The 18,209-nt window shown below is 36.2% G+C and overlaps 1 protein-coding gene across 7 annotated transcripts in view; it reads left to right on the top strand.

Annotated features, from left to right (window-relative positions):
• Window positions 1-18,209, top strand: part of LOC126752934 (ADAMTS-like protein 3) — a 376,477-nt gene that overhangs the window by 331,738 nt on the left and 26,530 nt on the right. For 2 of the 7 annotated variants that reach the window (XR_007666056.1, XR_007666057.1), the window contains exons 1-3: window positions 2,563-3,175; window positions 16,927-17,001; window positions 17,482-17,814. The exons of 1 other annotated variant lie outside the window; for it this stretch is intronic. Coding sequence is in view for 1 of the 6 variants with exons in the window: in XM_050463983.1 (XP_050319940.1) it covers window positions 16,991-17,001; window positions 17,482-17,814 (344 nt within the window). In the remaining 5 variants the exon portion in view is untranslated. Of the gene's footprint in view, window positions 1-1,822; window positions 1,924-2,556; window positions 3,176-16,926; window positions 17,002-17,481; window positions 17,815-18,209 lie in introns of those variants that run through there. 4 more of the 7 variants (XM_050463983.1, XR_007666061.1, XR_007666060.1 and 1 more) reach the window with 4 other exon arrangements.

Raw genomic sequence — 18,209 nt, 5'->3', positions numbered from 1 at the left:
CAGAGAGACACATTTTCCGATATTTATTGTCTATGTATCGAAAATCGGTCGAATCGGGTCAATACCTCCCTTAGCTTCCATTTACTTAATACAAAGATTTTCGAACTTCCGGCTTACTTCATACCGCATATATCGAGAAATATGTGGGTTATCTCAGTGCATTTTACTCATAACATTGTATCTTTGTGCCTGAAATAGATAAATTTGAGCGAAGGCTTGGCCTAACCCCTATATATCTCATATACAAATTACACCCAACCTGTAGATAGTTTTTATGAGATTTGTACTCAATAAATTTGGTTGTTGTAGCGTAAGTGGCTTAGGAGATATGTATATTATACTTGTTAGAGGGCGGGGCGACGCTAACTTTTTCACTTTTTACCCCAGGTTTCACTTGCTACTGCGACCATTCGTACCAAATTACAGTTTTATATCTTAAACACTAAAGTTTAGTTATGGCACTTTATACGTTTCGATTAATGGTGATATGTGAGCATGGCAGTGGTCTGATTACGCCCATCTACGATCTCGAAATTTTTTTTGTACAAGCGAACGCATGTACCAAGTTTCATCGGGATACCTCAATTTTTTCTCAAGTTACAGCTTGCACGGACGGACGGACAGACAGACAGACAGTCTACCGGATTTCAACTTTTCTCGTCATCCTGATCATTTGTATAATGTTCATAATATATGTACTAGGGTGAATCAAACAAAAAAAACTTTTTCGTTTGGTACTCTGAAAAATAGATTCCTAGATACCTCTAAGAAAGCCTCTCCAAGCATGGGTTCTTAATTGTAACGGGAATGTCCTCCTTGTTACAGTTTTCTATTTTATCTTATTATTAGATAGAAAAACTTATATCTCGCTTCCAACTACTTAAAAAAATATCTTGTTCCTTAGATTTTGTAGGAAATTGAATGCTCTACAAAAAAGGTCTCCTATGATTTTTTCGTAAACCCAACCGTTTAAAAGATATTAACAGTTAAAGTTTGATTATTTTTGGGAAATTTTTTTATTTCTTATGAATTTTATAACTCAATGAAAAAAAATCATTATGAATCATGAAACTCATAGGTTTTTGGAGAGGCTTTCTTAGAGATGTCTAGGCACCTATTTTTTAGAGTATCAGAGTACGAAAAAAAATATTTGTTTTGATCCACCCTAATATGTACATATATAACTCTACACCTATCTCGACTAGTTTTAGGTGATACGTACAACCGTTACAATTGGAAAATGTTATATTACTATGAATTTATGTTATATACCATGCCAAGTTGCATTATGTTATGTTTTGTGAAGCTTTTAGTTAAACTTTGAAATTTTTGTCTCAATTATCTCTTATTAATCAATGAAATAGTTGAGTATATAAACCAATTTAAAATATGTATATATTTTAGGGAGAGCAATCGGAGTAAGTATAAAAGCGGCTTCGAGGTCACAGCTTTCTGTGTCTTGTTTACTAAATTAGGTAAATTTGCACTCCAGCAACTTTCTACATACTGTACTACGTATTACTTTGTTCTGCAACATTTATTTCACTCATGTTGCCCGCAACTTATTGCCATTTCAAAATGAGCTCACTCAATTACAAAGGAGGGCTAAGATACTTCTTTCTACAACATTTGTTTCTTTCCAATAGCAACATACTCAAACGATACATATAGTAGGGGTTAGAGCTTTATAAAACCGGCACGTGTCGTGCAAGTGTGGTAAGTTTCCTCTCTGGTTGAACTCGATTGTTTGTGTGGAGCCTTTGGTTTTGCTTAGCATTAGCATTTGAGACGAAACGATGGTTAGTTTCGTGTTGACCGCGGTTAAACATAGTTTAGTAATGGACGAGATGTGTGATTACTCGGGTTTGTGTGTGTTGACTATAATATTATAGTATTGGAGCGCAGTTAAAATTTGAAATATTGGTGTGTTGATTACCACATACATATGTGAGATTATATGTAAAAATATTGGAAATTGAAAACAGTGTTTTCAGCGAAACTGAAGTAAAATAGTGTTGACGAATTTCAGGCAGCTAGCAAACAAAGGTAGCTTCGCTGCCGATAAGTGTATAGCCAATTCTGAATTAAGTGCTTTATGTACGAAAGCTCAAATTAAAAGAAAATTAAAAACAAAAAAAAGTTGAATTACTAAAAAAATAAATAAAATCGCAGACCCACATACACACCTCTAAGCTATTACTACACTGTCGCATTCCTTGCATTATTTCCATTCATATGCCACTACACACTCAAACATACACACACATACTCACACAACTAAACGTGTGCTTGAGACAGACACTTCCACCTACTTTAAGGCACTCACTGAGTGCAACTTGGTATCTAAACCCGTTACGTTTGGCCATGCTGTGCACTGTGTAGGGTCGTGCTGCGTATAGTCATTCGCCGCGTGTGTGTCCTTGCATCGCGGCGTATTGTTTGCATTCTACATTCCACCTCAAACCCACCGCTCCACATATTGAAATACCGTCGGTTAGTCTGTTTTCGTTTTGTTTTGCCCATTATTTTTGTTTGTGTTCCGTTAGATTTCATAAACACACACAGCCACGTGGCGCGCCATTGCCGGCTGACGGTAATTCGCAAGTGCCTTGCAAATCCGTTGGAAGGCTAAATAACAAACAACAACAATAAAAACAGCAAAAGTTGTGTCGTCGCCGCAATAATGCCGACACAAAGTCTAAAGTTAAGTGGCGGGCGTGCTCGAGTATATTCGTGTGTGTGTGTTTTTTGCTGTGTTGACCGGAAGTGAAAGCAAGAAAAGGAAGTGCAATGAAAGTGTTTTCCTCTTCTCTTGCATAAATAAGTAAATCTGCGCTTTTCTAGTATTTACAAAGAATTGTGAGAAATCTGCGGATATAGCTGTTCAAAAGGCACAAACCACAACAACGCGCTACATTACTCTCCCATTAACTAATTTCATAAAATCATAAAAATTAGAAGTTAGATCTAAGGCAAAAAATTAAACTGTGATGGCCGTAAAGTTCACTGATTGCAACTAAAAGCACTGTGTGCAAAGAAAGAGTAAAGGAAAAACACGAGCTACTATTTTTTCGCTTTGCAGGTGTCATAAAGTAGTGCATGGATTACTCAAAATTCTCGCTCAATTGCACATAATTTTGGATATATAGTATAAACTTCTTCTACTCTTGGAAATGTAAGTTTAAATGAAAGTGAAAAGCTTATTATAGTCTAACTCGTATAAATTATGAATACTTCGATAGATATTGGCAACTTTAATCTTTTCATCACTAGCATACTTAAAACTTTAAAGCTAAATATAATTTAAGCAAGTTTGGTTTAATATAAAGTTTTTGAAAATAGTAAGTCTTCATAAGAACAAAAATCGAAAGCTTCCTGGGGAAAGCATAGATAAATAGTTTTCCTGTATAAACTGTGTGATATTTTAAAAATCTGTTGAACAGACAGCATTCAGTGAAAATCGTGAAGTTTTCGGAAACTTTCCTCATGCCTCAATTAACTTCTGTTAATGGCGATAATATTACAAAAGTTAAAAAACGACGATAGAGCATCAGAGCCATAGTTATTAACATTGCTTATAGTCAACGTTAATGTTTCGACTATGAAGCATGTCAATGTGTTACAAAAACGGTGTCGAGTAGTGGTCAACATGATCTGCATGACAACATAACTGAGATCCTAAGCAGTCCCAAAAGATTCAATAGCTGCCATTTCTTGCAGAAAAAACTACGGGTTGGTATAGTTTGTGGGCCTATGGACTCATCGGTCCATATTTCTTCAAAAATGATGCTGATTAGAACATAACCGTGTATGGCGATCGTTATCGCGCCTTGAGAACTGATGATTTGATGCCTAAAATTGAATCTCGTGATCGCGGTGACATTTGGTTTCAACAGGACGGCACCACTTCCCACACAGCACATCAATCAATGGATTTATTAAGAGAACACTTCGGTGAGCACATAATTTCACGTTTTGGGCCGGTCTTGTGGGAATATGTAAAGTCTAAAGTCTATGCGGACAATCCCGCCTCGATTCAGGCTATCGAACAACAAACACATCGCACGCATCGTTTGTCAGTTACTAGTCGTAATGCTCGAACGAGTCATCGAAAATTGGACTCAACGGATGGACCATCTGATGCGTAGCCGCGACCAACATTGGAAAGAGATAATTTGCATAAAAAAAATGAGAAAGAATGTTCTTTCGAATAATAATAAACATTTCCTAGTAAATTCAAAGTTTCTGTGTTTTTTCCTTTAAAACCTCGAAATGGATCACTCTCTATTATAAAATGGAGACTATACCGCTTATTACAATATAATTTTTTAATAAGCAAAATTGATCAAAAATGTATTTCTTATTCTAAGAAATAGAAATATTAATTAAGAATGATAAAATTTAATAAATATCGTTGTCATGCATGAAATTATGTGTTTTAAAATGAAAAGAAAGTTGAATTTATATTGTGTTGAAAATCATTTAATTTAATCAAATTTTTTTCAATGTAACGCAGCTTGATAAGCAACATTTTTCTGTTTTGTTCCGGTGCGTAAATGTACAGAGAAAATGGTTTTCCAACTCGTGAACACGCCACGTATAACTGCAAGTGTGAAAAACATGGTATTTTATGCCACACACTTCTAGCGACTATCAACGTGTTCTCTTGAATGTCATCACAAATGCAATTTTCACTGGAAACGGATTACGTTTGTACTGAAAAGGCAAATCGTTAGAACTCAAAGGAATTCGTAGAATCCAGCATTCTGCCTCCCTGTATTCGATAGTTGCATCTCAATCATTCGGGTTCCATTACAAAGTTTCGGCCTATGAAGATTGCGAAACATAATGATGACATATCCAAATTTGCGACGCAAATAATGCGGCGGCATACCAAGCCTTTCTAAAGATTTTAGAAATTCCACTTGATAATTCACGGCTTCGTATTTTTTGCAGCTAAAATTGCGCGTGCACTCAAGCAATCGTAGTTACGATAATTTGGCCAATGTTGGCATAAACATTCGTGAAGAGTTCATATTTCGTTAAAGAGAATTGAAAAAAGGCAGGTGGAATTGATATCAAACCACTGGAAGTATCAACCGGAATTTGCCTATTTCCAATTCTTAGCGAATACGATGCAAAATGTCTTCGGCAATGTAATTTTTGTTCGTATTCCATAATTGACGCGAATTTGAAGGCTGATATGTCGAAATGGTCATCGAGAAAAGTCTGCGAACTTCAGTGGCATGCGAAGTAGCTATCAAATCGTCCATCGCTTGATTCCATTGATTATCATGTTCCAGCAATTGCTGGCTTTTTTCTCAAAAAGTTTCACACACCGTACCATTCAATGATTCAAATGAAGTTGCACCACGTACATTTATCAATAGCAACCGGAGTTAGAAGCAATCGTCGTTTTTCGGGTGGATTGTGTAAATTCGTTCTAAGGCATTAGTTGAAAATACACCTGGATGTCAATCTACTGGTTCGCCTTGCTTTCTGCATAACTATTTCTTCTACGATGCATTTCGTGTATAATATCAAGGTATTTCCGAATAGAACAATGTTCTCGCAAACGGATCACTGACGAAAGTAGAGAAAAACTCGTCAATGTTAAAGTGTTTTCACTGGCTGTAATGTATTCTCTGGGTTGAAATATACTCTTTGGCCATTATTCAAATTAACTGCTAGTGCACAATGTAAAAAGTTCATGAATTTCACCTTATTGCAGTACGTATATATATATTATATATATTGATACTTGCTGATCTCATCTCGTTCAAGGCCAATAACCGCCGTGTTGCTTTCGTTGGTGACGGACTTGCAAACGTATTTGATCGATTTCACCACACTGCAATACTCAACATTGATATGAGTTTTGAATGTGAATTAAACAATAGTGGTGAATACTGAAAGTTCTGCCATTGTCGTCTGGTGAGCGACGCCGATACAATGGATATCCATCATTTCTAGTTTGTGTTTTCGAAAGAAAGCATATGAATAGTGTTTGGTGAATTTATGGACATACAAACTGAAGTGGAATTGTGGTGTCCGCTCCCATATTGGTTTTCATCACTTCGTAGAATAATGGATCTTTCTCTTCATCAGGAATTTCCGTAGAAATGATTTCATCAATTTGATCTAGTGTAACCACCATCCACCATCCAAAGAAGAATGTGTGCGTGCGCCAAACCTCTTCTTTGGCACTCAACAGAGAACATCCAGCATCTAACAGCACCATATAAACGTTCCTTCAGGATAAAGTTCATCAAACATCGTAGCTGTTGTTTGAAAAGTCGTGCTGTGACGATCGCTTGCTGATTGACCGCGATCCATAATTCCTCAAGTCATCGCATCCTGGTAGTACTCGTTCATGTGTCTTGGGCTTCCTATTAGCGCGACCTCTTCGTGGCCTCGTAACAAATTTCAATCTGTAATTGATCACTTTGTGTGAAACACACATAACGTTCGCACTGAATAATTTTCAATAATTTCTCTTTTGAAAAGCCAGAATAAAGAAGGCAAATGACGAATTTGAACGATTGAAATAATGGAAAAACAAAACAAAAAATAAAAAAAAAAATTGTATATGAAAAAGTTATTTTTTGGAATTGCCCAAATTTTCCGACTTTTCCACACGAAAAGCATACGGTTTTTGTTATTTCTAAACCTTCCCCGATCCTCTGAAATTTTCCTCAAGATTGGTTCAGCCGTTCTCGTGCATTAGCATTACTATCAAACAAACACTCATTTTTATACAACGTTTGTATGGGAAAAAGAAAAGAACTGTTTTTAGGGGGTTTCCGGTAATTATTCGAATTTTTCTGGCCATAAAAACCATCTGTGAAACTCACGGAACACTTAGAAAAAAGAATTGGCAAAATTGGTCCAGGCGTTGTTGAGTTATGCGCTTACCAACACATTTTGCGATCCAGTTTTATATATAAGATAAGAATTAATTAAGAATAAAGTCTCCAAAACACAAGTGCAACACGGAAATTTAATTGAAAAGGTTAATGCTTATGAAACCTTGTATGAAATTTTCCCTCCAGATATTGTACCGCTAAAATGCTTATTTGTAGTAAATTGCAAAAAGTAAAAGAGTTGTGGGGTAAAGGCGGCATCCGCTGTTATTGATAAACAGAGCTTTCCTTGTAACTATGTAGTCAGACACTATTCTGTTATAATTTTGAGCAATACGTCTACCATTGTATGTATTTTAGGGATTTTTCGTTGTTGAAACGATTTCGGAGGTACCGAGTCCACCGACCGCACTGACGTGCACGCGATTTAAGGCCTATTTTTGTTTTCTTCCTGCCTAACCTTGCTTTTCGCTTTTATTGTCCTTATTTTTATTCTCCGTCTACCACTGATTTGTCATTCGCGGTTTTATTTTTTTTCTAACTTAGAAATGCAAAAATGTCTGAAAGTTTTCGCATAGCAAAGTGAATTTAAACTAGTTAAGTTTGCTTCGGAATGATGTAGCACTTCAAAGTGCGTTTGCTGTTGAGATGCGCGCAGTGGTAGTCGAAAACTTTTGTCCAAAGTTATGTTTGTATAGATTTTTCAGATTGGTGAGAAGCAAATGGAATTTTACTCTGGTAGAAATGAGAAAATTTCCTATTAGAATGCAATGAGCTGGATTAAATGCGAATTGTGGGGGCTGCGCATAAGGAAATATTTCAACTGAACATTTCCGCGTACCAATATAAGTGTAATTTTCTGTGAGCTAAGAACTAGACTTTCCATTATCGCAAAAATTTATGTTAAATCCTTGTAACCTAGAATAAATTGAAGCTAAAACTATTATGAACTCAAGCTTTTTCTAAGGTTCTTGTAATTGCATCTTGTATGAAGATTTTGCCTCCTTTATTGAAAGAAACATTATATCACTTATACATATTTAAGACAGAACTTTGGTCGAAATAATTTTAATTTTCTTGAATACAAATTTTTTTTGTAGTTAGATATTATCTATATTTCCATAAATAAAAAAACGGTCTATGCCTTGAAAGACAAAAAATGTCTGATTTATTTACAAAATAGAGAACTTGCAGCCGTCAATTAAGGATTTAAGCTGATTGAAAAGGTTTGTAGAACTATTTAGCCTTTTTAAATCGTAAAGATTCCAAACTACTCACGAAACTTCCTTTTTTGAACTTATGTTATAATTATTGAGTTGAAGGTAAAAAATGTTAGACGCGTTAAATTTTGTAAGCGTTCTTTATTTACACGGGTTTTGGAGCGTTTCAAATTTTCAGACATTTCCTTCAGCAACATTTGCAAAAATTTAGTTCAATTCTGGCTGGAGATGGTAAATGTTTGGATGGAAAGAAAACATTATTTATTGATTCACAAGAAGAAAATGCTTACATATGTTTTTCGAAAAAAGTATGCTTACACATATATAGGAAACTATTTTGTGCAAATTTTAGCTTTTAAAACCTAACCTGGTTCTGCAGCAGAAATGTCTTCAGTAAAAACAGAGCAGATCTGCTACATCTAGCCAATTCTTCGAGTCTTTATATTATTAGTAAAAATTTCGTTCAATATTTTTTTTGTGGTTAATGCAACTCTATGTACACTACACTTCCTTTTAGCAAAATCACTGCAGCGTGTCAGAAACTTGCGAATGCATGCAAAAATTTATTTCAAGCTCAAGGATAAAGTTGCTGCAAACACCATTACACCCATGGATACATTATTATTTCAACATACACATGATTTTAGAGATGTATGGATAATCTGCCTTCTTACAACCCATTCAAGCGAAATCGAAGTGTGTCACAGCTGCTAACTTTTACTAGTATTAATTTTCTTCTTTTTATCGTTTTGCCACATCTTGTTGCTGCCAAAGCAGCTGCCCACTATGTTGCTGTGACAGTGTTTTTAATTTTCTTCCATCTTTGGGTGTTGCTTTCTTGTAATCGTCATTGCACTCTTACGCTGCCATTTTCTGACTGGGTTTTTTCGTTTAAGAACGTGTGTGGGTTTTAATGCATTTTCAGCCACGTGAGAGCTTATGTTATTTCGGCGCCAGTTTATGTGTATGGGTTTGTTGTTATTGTTACTTTAGTTGGCTTATGAAATTCACAACATTTTGCTTGTTAACATATTGTTGTGTTTTTGTCTTCCTCTTCTCTTATTTCTTTAAATCACATAAGTTTCAGCTTACTTCAGTTTTACGCCAACACACAGATCGATACACACATATATGTAGTTGCAACCCTCAATGCCTTCAACTCGGCATCCTGGCCTGGTATTCTTAGTCCGCTAGCAGTTGCGCACGATACCTGAAGATGATATCCTAGTAATTGAGGGCTTACACTAATTAGACCTTTTTGCCAAAAAGCTCATATACCCTTTAAACGATAGAGTAATACCTACAGCTCTAAAAGAGAAAGCCAGTGCAGATACAATGAAGAGCTGGCCAAAACGATGGAGACAGCCGAAATGGTCGCTGGGCATTCCGACTAATTCCCAACATTGAGCCATGTCTAAATAGACCACACGATGACGTAGACTTTCACTAAACTCAAATTCTCACAGGACACGACTGTTTCAATTCATATTTGAAGCGATTCAAACACGAAGACAACGGCATATGCATGCGATGATCGCGGAGGCGAGACCATCGAGAGTGTAGAGCACACTTTATTCCATTGTGCGAAATAAGACCAAGAAATGTAAATTTTTAAAAATTCATTCCGTATAGACTAAATATATCAAATGATGGAATCACTAGATAAGTGGAGAACCGTGTGGGAAGTAGCAGCAAAAATAATGAAACACCAAAGAACTGGAGAGCAACAACCTAGAAGAGAACTACAAAATGCAACGAACAACTAAGGCGCGACACAAACCATGACTGGAGCAAACCCGAAGGGTTTGGTGACAATCACAGTACAAAGGGAGTTATGAAACAAACAGATATACGGTAAAGTAAATGCAACTTTTTACTGAATGCATTAGGATCATCACGAGCAAAAATAACTTATGATATAGGGTAGTCGAAAAAGTCTTTTCGTATTTCTAATCAAACTTCAACTTATTTTTTTATACTCCCGCAACAAAGTTGCTAAGGAGAGTATTATAGTTTTGTTCACATAACGGTTGTTTGTTAGTCCTAAAACTAAAAGAGTCAGATATAGGGTTATATATATCAAAGTGATCAGGGTGACGAGTAGAGTTGAAATCCGAATGTCTGTCTGTCCGTCCGTCCGTCCGTCCGTGCAAGCGGTAACTTGAGTAAAAATTGAGATATCATGATGAAACTTGGTACACGTATTTCTTGGCGCCATAAGAAGGTTAAGTTCGAAGATGGGCAAAATCGGCCCACTGCCACGCCCACAAAATGGCGAAAACCGAAAACCTATAAAGTGTCATAACTAAGCCATAAATAAAGATATTAAAGTGAAATTTGGCACAAAGGATCGCATTAGGGAGGGGCATATTTGGACCCCCTACTTTTTTTTGTACATATCTCGGAAACTACTATAGCTATGTCAACCAAACTCTACAGAGTCGTTTCCTTCAGGTATTTCCATATACAGTTTAAAAATGGAAGAAATCGGATAATAACCACGCCCACCTCCCATACAAAGGTTATGTTGAAAATCACTAAAAGTGCGTTAACCGACTAACAAAACACGTCAGAAACATTAAATTTTACGGAAGAAATGGCAGAAGGAAGCTGCACACAGGCTTTTTTTTAAATTGAAGATGGGCGTGGCGTCGCCCACTTATGGACCAAAAACCATATCTCAGGAACTACCGATTTCAATGAAATTCGGTATATAATATTTTCTTAACATCCTGATAACATGTACGAAATATGGGTGAAATCGGTTCACAACCACGCCTTCTTCCAATATAACGCTATTTTGAATTCCATCTGATGCCTTCTCTGTATAATATATACATTAGGAACCAATGATGATAGCGGAATAAAACTTTACACAAATACGGTATTTGAGCTGAGGTATCCCTTGTTGAAAAATTGTCGTGATCAGACTATAACTTTTCAAGGTCCCTGATATCGAACACGAAGAATTCAGTGCCTAACCTAACCTAACCTAATTTTTCACCGAAAATATCGGTAAATCTCTCAGATATTTTCATGTAATTCAGAGGACATCATTTTTATATTCTCGCAATAAAGTTGCTAATAACGGTATCTCGATTATCACTTTATCATGCGAGAGTATAAAATGTTCGGTGACACCCGAGCTTAGCCCTTCCTTACTTGTTTTAAATACCTTTCGTTATCTTTTTTTGCAGCTGTTAAGAGTTTAAAAATTATTTTTGGTTTGGTTGATTGAAGTTAGTGGCGTAGGTTTTGTTAAGTAATTTAAGGTTAAATACATGTATTTATGAGAAATCACTATACTCAGAAAGGCAACAAAACCTAATTATTTTCAATTTAAATTACTTTCAAAATCCTTCAACATTTTGGTTTCTTTATTGAAATTCATCCTCAAAATTTATTACCATCTGGCCCTATTTTAACGATCGTGTAAATGGTTCCAATTATTCGAAGAGTTTTCTTTTATTCTAAAACCTTCAAGACACTTTCTTGTCAGATATTTTTTTACAACAAATCCGTTTATAATCGCTTTTTTTGGCATTTAGTTAAAGTAGAGGGTGGACATAACCACCAACACAACATGTTTGCTTGTTCGAGGAAATTACGAAATAAGTAATGTTGGTTAACGTGAAATATTCCATTTTCGCTTTTCAGTTGTTACACGTTTTGGTTTATGCTCTTTATGTATGCTTTCGCTTAATTTTGCAATTACGTTAATTAATTTTTGCCTCCGCTTTTCTCATGCTGTCTAAAATCGACGATTTGTGTTTGCACATTTAAAGCAAAATTAATCAGGGTCGTGTCGAGATAATGAGCCAAAGCCATTTGTTATAATTAATTCGTGCTCAAAACGTTGCTTGTAACCTGAAAGCAAACCAACTCTACATCCTCTACATAGTTAGCAGTATCATGTTCGCAAGAAATGCATGTTGACACATTTAATGACAATCAGAAATCAATCAGATGTAATTAACGATTTTATTTTTGAAATGAGGTAGTTAAAAATCACTTGTAAAAATAGGTGATAATTTCTGAGCCTTACTGCAGAGAAGAGACGCAACTGAAACGAATTTTTTGACATTTCAATATTTACCTTACCAACCTCTAAAAGGAAATATAAAAATTAAATAAAATTTTACTGAACAACTTGAAAATTAGCCAAACTGACTAACTTTTGACCCTGCCTTTTTATTACAAAGTCCATTCCCATACGCAGATTTGATTTCTATTACAATTACCCTCAGGTGTTGGGGCCATTTCAAAGCCATTATTTCGCTGCTCAGAAAAAATTTTGATCAATCACTCTTTATATATACATATGTATACACGTACAAACACTACCCACAATTACCTTTGGCGTCCTTTATTCAACCACTACTTTTCACTACACACAATCCATTGATCTAAAATTTTGTTCTATTTCTTCTGCTTTCTGATCGTATGCAGTATCTATTGTCTGGTTTTGTTTTTTCATAAAAGCTAACAATGCTGAAGGCAAAGTGATCACTAGATCTATTGCGACTTATCTTGGGCCAATAGCCTTTGTCGACTGCGCATGTACCGATGGTGGTCCAGCGCTAGCCAAGCTTCCGCGAAGATCAGCTAGCTAGTAGCAGAAGGCAAGAGGATACGAGAGCACCGACCTGCTTCCAATCTACCGATAGCGGTTCTAGGGTGCCTTTTCTTGCTAGCTCATCAGTTTTGCAATTTCCTGCGACTCTGCTATGAACGGCATCCAAACCAGTCTTATCCTAAAGTCAATGGATGCTATTGATAGCGAGATTAGGCACTCCTTGACCAACCCTGAACGCACTGTAAATGATGTCAAGGCTAGTATCGCCGCTCTGCTATTTGAGTGAATGGTCGCTCCTTTGAAGGAGGCTGCATTTCGGAGCACCAGATCTACTGCTATCTTAATGGCTTCAACCTCGGCTTGGAAGACACTTCAATAGTCAGGAAATCTGAAGCTGAAGTTGATAGACCGCTCCTGATAGTAAACCCCTCCACCAAGCTTTGACCCATCCGTGAAGACGCTCAGTGCATCTCTCCTTCAATGGCTTCTTCCCACCAACAACTTCCTCGTCGCTATATGGGCAGAGAAGGAGCCGCCAGAGCTCGAGGGTTCAGATACTTTTTATTTTTAAAAACCCAGATAGTCTGAGTCTGATAGCCACTTTTGCAGCCATACACCTTCCGATATCTACGGGCCTAAGCTTACTTTTTTTTTTTAATTTAGAAAAATAATATCAAGTTTTATTACGGGTATGGTACTCTGTTTTGATTTTGTATTCACAATTCATACTTGAATTATTCCTTCCAATATACATATGTAAATAGTTATGTGCTCAATCTATACCGAGACAGACAATAAACATTTATTTAAATTTTTTTTTTTTTTTGAAGTTAGTGACTGAATGGCATGCAAAAACTGAAAGCAAGTAAAATGATTTCAAAGTACAAAAAATAGCAGCAACAACTAAAACGACGACAGTGTACAAGTTGAGTGAAAAAAAGATATACTAGAAAAGTAGGAGGCGCCCGCAAAAGTCTACTTCTCGAGCAGCAATAAAAAAGACAAGTGGTGAGAGTTATGTTATCTTGCTGTAGTATCCTCTCTCAGTTAGTCTCTTTCCTTACATATGTACATATACGTACAAGCATAATGAAAAACTCGAAAGATTATAGTTCAAATGTTTCGATATGGCAACTTTCCACGTCCACTCAATTTCTAAAGGTCAAAAGCAACTATGCACTTATAACAGTCGAAGTGAAATCTTGAAAGAGTGAAAAAATAAAACAGAAAATATTGCAAAAACCGCTTTAATAGCATTTAAATGTGTTGCATGTTTCAGTCGTTTTGGCTGTTGTTCTTTACAACTTATATGCGTGAGAGGTCATTGCCATTCAGTTCAAGTATTAACAGTTCCCTCTTTGTCGACTTAAAAACATTACAAAGCACAGTCCTGCTTAGTGCAACAAGACGCTTGAACTCAAAATTCCATTTTACCAGCACTACTCTGCAAAGGATACTACATAGTAAAGTGCATGGCGTGGACAAGGATTACGAAGCTTGAGTAAAGAAAACTTTGACTTTATGGTTAAGCCACATATTTGTCCAGCCCTTCCAAAGTAGTTGGTGAAATACTTACTAGAGATTAGTAAGCAGTAGTTTAATTACACCCGACTTTTGCAGCCAATTGACTCTGAAAAACAATGTTAACGAGCTTTATTTACGACCTTCTTTTAATAAGCTTTATCAATGGCTATGCTTTACAAACTAAAACTTTTCGACAACGAATTTTCTGTCAACCAAACCGCAACTGAGTTTATGCCGAAGGCTTACTTCGCCTTGTTAGTGAAAAATCTTGATGAAAAGATCCGATCAAAAAATTTTTCATTCACCAATACCTTATAAGTTTTTACAATTAGTACTACTTACAATTTCACGGTATTATATTAATTCGGACTATAATTCTTAAATGCTGGTTTTCTGATATAAGTACAAAAAAAAAAACATCCCAATAACCTGATAATTAAATTTCATTTTAATATTTTTAATGTTCCAAAAACGTTTAATTTAAATTATTTTCGGACAGAAAATCACGAAATATAAAAAATTGTATGTCCCGAATTTCTGAAATTATTTTCAAAGTATTCAACCCTGAGTTTATTCCCTTTAGTCCTCAGAACAGTAAAATGTCGCTTTCTTCAATGGGATTTCTTCAGCCTTCAATTCGTTGCTGCATATATGCTAGTCTGCCTTTAAATGCGGACTGGGTATAAAGACTCAGTTGAAATTTGCTTAATTTTCCTTTTATTTTATTTTATTTATTCACTTCAATCGTACTTGTTTGTGACAAACAAAATCGCAGAAGAAGTTTAATGCAATCGCATTACAAACGCTACTAATACACTTATAAAGCCAAGAAACAAAAGCATATTGACAAGAACTGCTCTTAGTTGAGACCGTTTAACTGACACAAGTGCCCACAGACTAATCGCTATTAAAGGTTATTTTTGTTGTTTTTTCTGTCGCATTAATTCAGGCAGGCTACCAATTTATTAACAGCCAAGCTGATTGCCAGCAGACTAGACAATTCACACAAAACGGTGAAGTAAACCAAGGTACAAGTGACATTTTACGCCTTTGGAAAAATTGTAGACTGAACAAAGAAAGTACAATTGTCTAGTTGGCAGCGGCAATAGTACATTCAGAATTCTGGCCAATGACTACTAGATCAGTGGTTAATGTAAAGCTGCATAGGGCTTCCCCACACTTTTCTCACTCTCGCAGTGTACGGCCTCAAAACGCTATATAAAAAGTAACAAGGAAATTGAGACGAAGCGTTGAACATAAGCAGCGGATTGGAATGTCTGGCGGCGTTGCTAATACCATTCGCATACAGTTACATCTACACACACCTGGTGAGGTTTTGTACAACTGACATAACTTTTGGTCATTAGTATTGTAGTGGCAATGACGGTGACCGATTATTCAAAAGATTAACAAGTGTCTTTCAAACATCAAACCTGCTAAAGAGCAGGCGTTAAGGCTGATAGCTTTTGGCCACTTCAATAATTTACTGTGGGTGACAAAATGCTCAAAGCGCTTTAACTAAATGACGGTAATTTAAATGCGACATTTAAGCATTCGGTTGTTGATGTTTGTTCGTTTGCTTGAATTGTACTTCGCGTGTTTTTGGAATTGGTAAATTTTTTTTTTTGTAAGTACGTATTACTGTAAGTAACATCTAAGCTAAACTTCACGTCAAAATATTCATTAGTATTTGAGATACGCGTCGTTTTGTGAGGCTTTCTTCGATTTTTACTATGTATGAATTTATTGAATATCGATCTCATACTGCATCGGTTATTCGTAATCATTTTGCCACATTTTTAACTAATAAGTAATATTCGCCTGATTTACCTTCTTGTAACTTCTGGACCACTAAGAGGACACCGACGTCACAATAACAAATAACCACAAAAGGTCCAATATACTTATGTATTTGGAAGTATTTGTATTACAAGTAATTGTTAAGAGAATAACGCCGCTTGAGTAAAATTATTATTTTTGGAAGGTACTAAACATGGAGGATGAGGAGACTATTCGTTTAATGTATTAATGTAAATGTAGATATGTATTTTGGCTTATGTAGATTCCATCGAAAGGCCAAAATACTTCTTAGTTATGTCGCAATTTCCGTTTTTGACACAACTCTGCCTAACATGGGTTGCTTAAAATCCTCAAACTGAAAGTTAACTCGTTTTCGGGGAGTCATAGCCTTGTTGCTTTTACTCTACTTTTGTCATATTCTGCTAGTATATTCGAATTTTGCTGCTTTTTGTTTTTTGCACATTTTTCGCTCAGTTGTATGCAACATTGGCAATCGGCAACGTGGGGTTAATGTTTTATAGGGCATTAAAGCGCCTTAGCAAGACTTCGTTGTCGTGCCAGTCGAACCGTCTCGAGCTCATGGCAACTTTTGCCGGCTGACACTGCTGTATTCGCTTATCCTTGTTTAAGCCTCCTGACTCAACTTTGGTGGTAGTAGGTTTGCATTCAAAAAGGCAGCAACGTGACTGACTTACTGACTGACAGCAAATGACAAATATCAATTATTTAAAAGTCAGCAACAAAAACAACAATAACAGTTTAAAAACATTCAAAAAGCAGCACCAAAGGCCAACGTAGCGAAATAAATGGAAGGTTAATGGCATTGCTGAATAGATTTAATATGGCAGATGTTGTTGTTCTGTCTATTTTTTCCAAGGCTTTTAAATTGATTACTCTAGTTTTCTGTATTCATTTCCACTTCGTATTTTTATTATATTTTTAGATGCCATTTTTCAATGAAAATATCTCGATGATATTTACGTGGAACACCGCCTCCGATTTGTAGAATGAATTTGAAGTGAGTGAATATAATTATTATATGTATGGTATAAATTTCATATATTTTAAAAGGAGCTTGATTTGTATCGTATGTTGGCGTGGCAGGATGAAAAGCACAAAAAATCGTAGTTCCTTAATGTAAATACTAGAATCATAATTTGAAAACTCCTCGCACAAAATGAGAAATACTGCAATATTCTCACATTCTTGACACTTAACAGGAAAGACCATACACTTCTTAAGGTATACTTATTGGTGACAGATCAAACTTAACCGATCGAGAAATGGATCACTCATTTCTCAGTTTGAATATCATTTTAAAGTTATTGCTTGCCTATAAAGTTTTTGTCCTCTTATACTTAATAACAAAAATATAGTATATCTATATAAAGAGTTATGGGGCTCTATCCAGAGAAAATGTTTTCCTTTAGATTTCGAATAAGAAACATTCGGATACGTGCTCTCGAAGCCTGCTGAAACGCTTTTCTTATTAATTTAGTGCATGCTGCAGCAAAAGCGTGCCAAAAGCAATAGCAGCATCCCATCCTCATCGAGAAGCAAACATGGCCAATAGTCCGGTTGGTCGGGGTGGTCCGACCTGTTCAAGAACCTACGAAGACAGCGTCATGCAACAAATACGCCACAGCTTCAACACAAACGGCTGCAAGGGCGAAAGCGTACGCTATCGCATCTGCAATATTCAGCCATATCCGGAGCAGCAAGGCTATCGTGCGTATCAGCGTGCCGCCTATAATGACATGCCATATGATGGCACACTCTACCTGTGGACGCCACACTACGATTATATGGAGCCATGCGCGTTGACATGCAGGTGAGTGTGCTAATGCAATAAAAAATATTTATATGTAGTATATGCTACTCACATGCTCTAATCGTGCAACAAACATTTACGGTGGGCGTCGCCATTCGGCGGTAAGTGCATCAGCCTGGATCCGTTATTCTTGTGCGATTTTGTGTCTAGTAACGTTTCTTCCTACTTTTTGCTTTGCATCGGAATTGAATGTCAGTTACTGAAAATTTATGATTACGTGTGGCACGCGACATTCGTGCAAATGTGTAAGGTATTGGTCTGGTCTGGTTTAAGCGTACACAATTCACCGCATCCACAAAAGCTTACCCAATTTATGGCTCTGACATGAACCAAGATGCACTTTGTTAAAGTATGCGGAAAAAAAATAGTTCGGTTTCAGTGACGCTCGCGTCTAT

This window comes from Bactrocera neohumeralis, chromosome 3 (assembly GCF_024586455.1).
Source record: "Bactrocera neohumeralis isolate Rockhampton chromosome 3, APGP_CSIRO_Bneo_wtdbg2-racon-allhic-juicebox.fasta_v2, whole genome shotgun sequence".
Taxonomy (NCBI): domain Eukaryota; kingdom Metazoa; phylum Arthropoda; class Insecta; order Diptera; family Tephritidae; genus Bactrocera; species Bactrocera neohumeralis.
The sequence above is the reverse complement of the archived record's forward strand: the minus strand, read 5'-3'. Positions and strand labels throughout refer to the sequence as shown.